The 5,659-nt window shown below is 34.9% G+C and overlaps 1 protein-coding gene across 3 annotated transcripts in view; it reads left to right on the plus strand.

Moving 5' to 3' along the window:
- The window catches only part of LOC107612359 (transmembrane E3 ubiquitin-protein ligase 1), a 7,262-nt gene continuing 3,499 nt past the window's right edge, over positions 1,897 to 5,659 (plus strand). The window contains exons 1-7 of one of the 3 annotated variants that reach the window (XM_021108846.1): positions 1,897 to 2,388; positions 2,525 to 2,758; positions 3,837 to 3,909; positions 4,466 to 4,593; positions 4,723 to 4,838; positions 5,078 to 5,138; positions 5,563 to 5,629. In XM_021108846.1, the coding sequence (XP_020964505.1) occupies positions 2,579 to 2,758; positions 3,837 to 3,909; positions 4,466 to 4,593; positions 4,723 to 4,838; positions 5,078 to 5,138; positions 5,563 to 5,629 (625 nt within the window). In that variant the 5' untranslated portion in view covers positions 1,897 to 2,388; positions 2,525 to 2,578. Of the gene's footprint in view, positions 2,759 to 3,836; positions 3,910 to 4,465; positions 4,594 to 4,722; positions 4,839 to 5,077; positions 5,139 to 5,562; positions 5,630 to 5,659 lie in introns of all 3 variants that reach the window. The other 2 variants (XM_016314105.2, XM_016314106.2) reach the window with 2 other exon arrangements.

The raw sequence follows: 5,659 nt of genomic DNA on the forward strand, positions 1-5,659 counted from the left end.
CCTTGATTACTGTCTCCCTTGTACTGAATTCCATCCCCACTGTGAACTTACCATCCGCCACAACAGGAGGGGCTGCATATATCAAAAGTAATAAATGCTTCATTAGGTACTCAGTAAGAAGTCTTTTATTACAACTCAATTAATAAACACACTTTACTATGTAAGATCGTCATAGTCTTATTTTTCGCTATTCCATCTACGTAAACAACAACTAAATATCATTCACAACAAAGAACTATTAATTAATAAAAAAATCAAACGCTATGGTCACAAATGACCAGTCACATATCACATACATTACTCATCTGACTTATCGATCTGCTATTTCAGAGATTCACATAGCAACCTAGGTTTACGCACCTGGATTCATATATTGCGGAAACTCGGTGCGTGCATAGCCTCCAAATCCAACGACCGCATGAAAGAAGGCTCCTGAAACGGATGCGGGTTTGCTAGTGCATTTGCAACTTCTGCCACATCTGCGTTCATGGCGCCGCCAGCTTCTTCTTCGTCCTCACCTGGACCGACGATCTCATAGTTACTTTCAAATTCATCTTCGCTTTCACTATTATAATCTTCCAATTCAATGTTACGGTCCGCTTCAGATTGCTCAAACTCAATATATAACTCGATGCACGACATTCGGCGGCGATTTTCCATGTACATTGAAAACATTTCCTGCATACTCGCTTCGTCCATCACATACTTGGTCTGAAATTGAACAAACCCACCAAACACAGGTAAAGGATACCTGTACAAAATACACGATATTCTCCTACATCTTTGAGAATCTATCTTCTCACAAATCACACCTTTCAACTCCTCAAATGACAATGTGAACGGAATAACAACATCTAATGGATTTTCACACACAAATTGAATTCCCTCATATGTTTGTAATAAGATTTGTCCGTAATAATAAATCTTCAATACAACTCTATCATCCATAACACTAACTATTCTCAACCTCACAGGGATTTCTTTTACAAAAATGAAGGAGAAGAATCAGAAAAGAGAAGAGAGGAAAAGAGGATGAACATTAGCTGACGAAGAAGAAATGGGGCTTCTGTGATACCACCATCCGCTTTTTGTATGGACTAAGGGCAAATCGGAGGGACCGACCGCTGCACCCCCAGATCGGTGGGTCCGGTTGGTGCACCACGGATTAAAATAAAATTCTCTGCCTCCAGTAATCGGTGGGACCGATTACTGCACTCTTAGCTAACGTCTTCCAGCACCCACAAATCGATGGCACCGATTTAATACCCATTAGCCTCTCCCTAGCACAAATCGGTGGCACCGATTTCATACCCATCAACCTCTCCCTCACACAAATCGGTGGGACCGATTCCTCCCTGCTTCAAATCGATGCCTCCGATTTCTTCCCCCAAAATTCCAAAAAAAGCAACGCCGTCATAACAGTGTAAATCACCCGTAATCATCATATCCCAGCATAACTCACACCCCAAATCATATCTAAAAAAATCAGCCACATATTTTCCTATCCTATACATACTTTTCTTTTTGATTTCTTTTTCTTCTAACTTTTAAGCTTACTTAATAAGGGAGATAAATATCTATTACTATTATCTTTTAATATATGATGTTTTTTTTTTTTTTTCGTTTCATAACTTTAAAATTTAATATATTTTTTAATTTATTTTAAAAATATATTTTAATTATTCTAATAATTAATAAATACTAAATAAAATAAATTTTAATTATTTTTAATTAATTTTATTTTTTAGTTACTCACTATATTTTTTAATCTAATAAATTAAAGGCTAATTCATCATCAATTAAAACTTATTTAAAGATCTGGCGCTTATTGTTAGCTCATCGTTAACTTATTGTTGGTACTTGATAGATTATTAGGTAAGAGCTTCCAATCGCAGCCATAATAATGAGAGTTTCAAGTTTCAACTGAAAAATTCAAATAAAAAATGAAAAGCTACTGCTAATTATTTATTTGTTACTATTATTTTATTCAGAGCTGAATGGAGCTACGTAATGAAGCCTGATTAACCTATAATCTAGTTTTCTCTCTCCTCTCTCTTACAGGGCAAAGAGGGAGAAGGAGAAGGAGAAAGAGAAAGAGCCATTGCGACTTCCGTTTACCAAAAAAACAAGGACACTCTGAAATTGTCAACAAACCTTTGCTAACAAATAAACACACAAGAAAATCGCTGTTCCAAATCCAACATCATAATTGTGCTCTTCTCTCTCTCTTTTTTTTTTTTAATTGGATTATTGATTTGTACGGCGGAAGTTACATTTGTTTGTATGCTGATGCTGTTGAAGGCATACCTTTTGGAATTTGCTCCCAAAATTTCTTGTGTGTGACCAATTTGAGTTCGTTGGCCTTTCACTTTCTGTATCTGAATCAACGTGGGTTCTTCCCTTTTGACTCATTCTCAAGCAACCGTTTTTCTCAATTTTTTGTCTGGCTTCTTTGAATTTGTCAAGCTAATTGCTATTTGATATGATTGGTGTTGGGTTATTTCCTTGGGTTCTCTCTAATCAGCTCCAACGGAGAATTGGGTCGTTGAATTTGAGCTGAATTTTTGTTTTTTCTGGGATGGAATTGAGAATTGACATGGTTGCTATTGAAAGATTGGAGCTTTGGTTGTTTAAGAGGAGGAAGGGACTAGGGATTTTGTTACAGATTGCATTTGGTTGGTGGATTTTTCTACTGTTTCTTCACCCTGTGGCTGCTCTGAGACCCTTGAGGGAGAGAACTCGTTCTTGGGGTGATGAGGTTTGCCACTTCACTTTGCTTAAAGAACCTTGTCTTTAATTTAATATATTGACTATGGTGAAAATAAAATGTGTGTTTTTATTCTATTTTCAAAAGTAGTACCTTTTAATTATTATGCTGTGCTTCTATTATATTTGATATGAATCACAACATTCCTCTGTAATGCCATTTTTTCCATGTAGATGACCCTAGCTAGTTGGGAGCACTTAATTGCCTTGCTGCTATTATAGTTGTTGTCAGTTAAGCTGTGAGAGAGTTTGCTATACTTACTACTGTAGCTTTCTGTTGTGAAACTAGAAAGTAGAAATGTGGGACTTAGTTTAGTGTTTTTATGTTAAAAAGATGGCAATGCTGTTTGGGGAAAGGGATGAAGGTGTTTGAAGTTCTAAACATTAGAGAAGAAATAGGTGATGATATTTAATCGGTTGAGGATGTTTGTAAGTTTTGTTAACTTCGTCATTAATTAACTTAATGAGAGGGTTGAAGAAGACACACTTCTGAGCAAGATAAGGAAGGTAAGAAATTGTAACAAAAAGCCGGTTACGAACATGCTACATTTTCCAAGTTCCATAAACCAAGAGTCCCACTAGTATTAAAATTGATCAATTAAGTGGCTTTTAAACAGCCACTTTGGCAATGGACCTTTTGCAAACTATTTTCTTCTTATCCAAATAGTTCTCTGCTTCCCAAATTTGTAGTGGCATACATTTTCAAACCTGTATTGGAAGTAGCACAAGCACATTGTGCCTTAAAATGGAAAACAAGTTAGATCATTTGTAATTATGTTTATTGTAAAGGACTACTCATTTTGTGATGTGATTTTTACTAATTTGTTAGTACCTCGAAGGGCTTAGCATTTCATCGTAGGACCATTGGTTTGTGTTTTTTTTATATTTAACTTGCACAAACACTGGCATGTGATTCAAAATTATCTTAATTGATAAATTGTGATTTTACTATGATTGAGGAAAATCTGTTGAAAGGAGAGCTAATCAAAATTGGTTTTAATTAAAAATTTAGCTAATCTGTGTTGAGGAAAAACTTGCCCCATGTACTAATTGATCATTGGTTTTCTCAGTGGCTATTTACAAGAAAAGAAGAGAGTGATATTGGTCCATTTTCACAATGGAACATTACAGGAACTTACAGAGGTTTGTATTCTTTAATGCTTATGATTGTATTCGGGGTTTCATGTTATCTTTTGAGTTGTTGTTTTGGTCTGTTTTTCACATGTTTAATGTATCAAATCTTGCTTTATTTGTAACTACTTCATAATTTGAACAAGTTCATTCTTCAGTAGATTAAATTGCTTTTTTATGAGGACAGAACAATTTTGTTAAAGGCTGATGTTACACACCCTGAGGTAGTAGTGAGACCAATTGAGAGAGGAAGAGAAGCTTCTAATGCTAAAAGAGAGAAAGAGTGAAAGTGATAATATCCCTGTAACTAGCCACCTGGCACAATCAGTAGGAAGGTGTGAATGAGGGTGAGAAAGCTTGACTCTTTAGGTGTGGATGGAGTCATGCATTCACCCTCATACACATGAATGGTGGTTATATATCTAACGGTCAGATCATGTAATTCTAATAGCTTCACTTTGAAACAGTGTGTGCTATGTTTGAATAAACTTTATTATTTTATTTGTTGTAGAATATATTTGTAGTCTTTCAGAGTTTGAGGATGTTTGTGTTAATCTCTTGAATGCAGGGACTTGGAAGTTTCTGGATACGGCAAATGGCTCTTCTAGATTTCCAGATATCAGAAAAACACGCGGTAGTTCCGTAATTGAATTAATTAGTACGCCCACAAAGATAACTGGAGTACATTATATCCAGGTGAGATTTGAACTGTGAAGCTAATTTCAGAGAATTCAACTTTCATATGAAATATAGTTTCTTATTAATTCTATCACATGTCATCCTTCATATAGCTAATTTATTAACTTTTGAATTCTCTCTTGTCAGGGGGTCATTATATACCACGATGTTTTCGACAGTGAATATGATGTTGGGGGTGCTCAAATCAAAGTAGAAGGTGTATATATTTGGCCTTTTCGACAGCTTCGGTTGGTGGCCAACAGGTTAGTTTCATATGTATAATACCATCAAATATGTAGATCAAATTATAGTAACCTTTAGTTCACAAAAATGACCATGCTTCTGTAAAGTTTAAATTTCTTTTCATTCTAGTTCTGAATTTCACTTAAATAAGTTCTTTAATACTCTGCTGTATTTACAAAGAAATACTCATAATCATTAGACTAACCGGTATTATCTAGAATCAGAATGTGCTTAACACTTTCTTTTCCTCCTGTTGCAGTGGAAAAGAGGGAGACTCAAGTCAGGATGATGACTATATTTTTTCTAATCCATATCATCTGGTAACCATCTTTCTTGACATTATCTTTGTTCTATATTTAGTTATGTATTTTCTTTTACATGCATATCATTGATCTTTCACATTGTATAAATTGGTCTATGTGGCAAAGACAATAGGTTTATCATCCAAAATGATAGGGAAGAGAAAAAGTATGTAATCATAGGCTTCAAGCAGGAGGATGAAATAGAAGGGCGTCCTAGGTGTTATTTATGATAATTGATAAGAAAGTGTCATTCGAGCTTTAATAAAATGGTGAAATTAAAAAAATTTGATAAAAGGTTTATTATTGTTTCCCCTATTTCGCTGCTATTGATTCTCTTTCTTTTCACTATGGAGGATTAATTAATGTAAAAATTCCTTGTACTTTCCTTCTTTTCATCTTAGTACCACTAAGCATGTTTACTTGCTATATACATTGTATGCAGCTTGGGGTTTTCTCTTCTCAGGTGCTTCAAGATTCTTCACGAGATAAGATATGGAGAAGAAAACACTGTAATTTATCTTTCATTCTAGTCATTCTAG

The sequence above is a fragment of the Arachis ipaensis genome, chromosome B08, assembly GCF_000816755.2.
Source record: "Arachis ipaensis cultivar K30076 chromosome B08, Araip1.1, whole genome shotgun sequence".
Classification (NCBI taxonomy): Eukaryota; Viridiplantae; Streptophyta; class Magnoliopsida; order Fabales; family Fabaceae; genus Arachis; species Arachis ipaensis.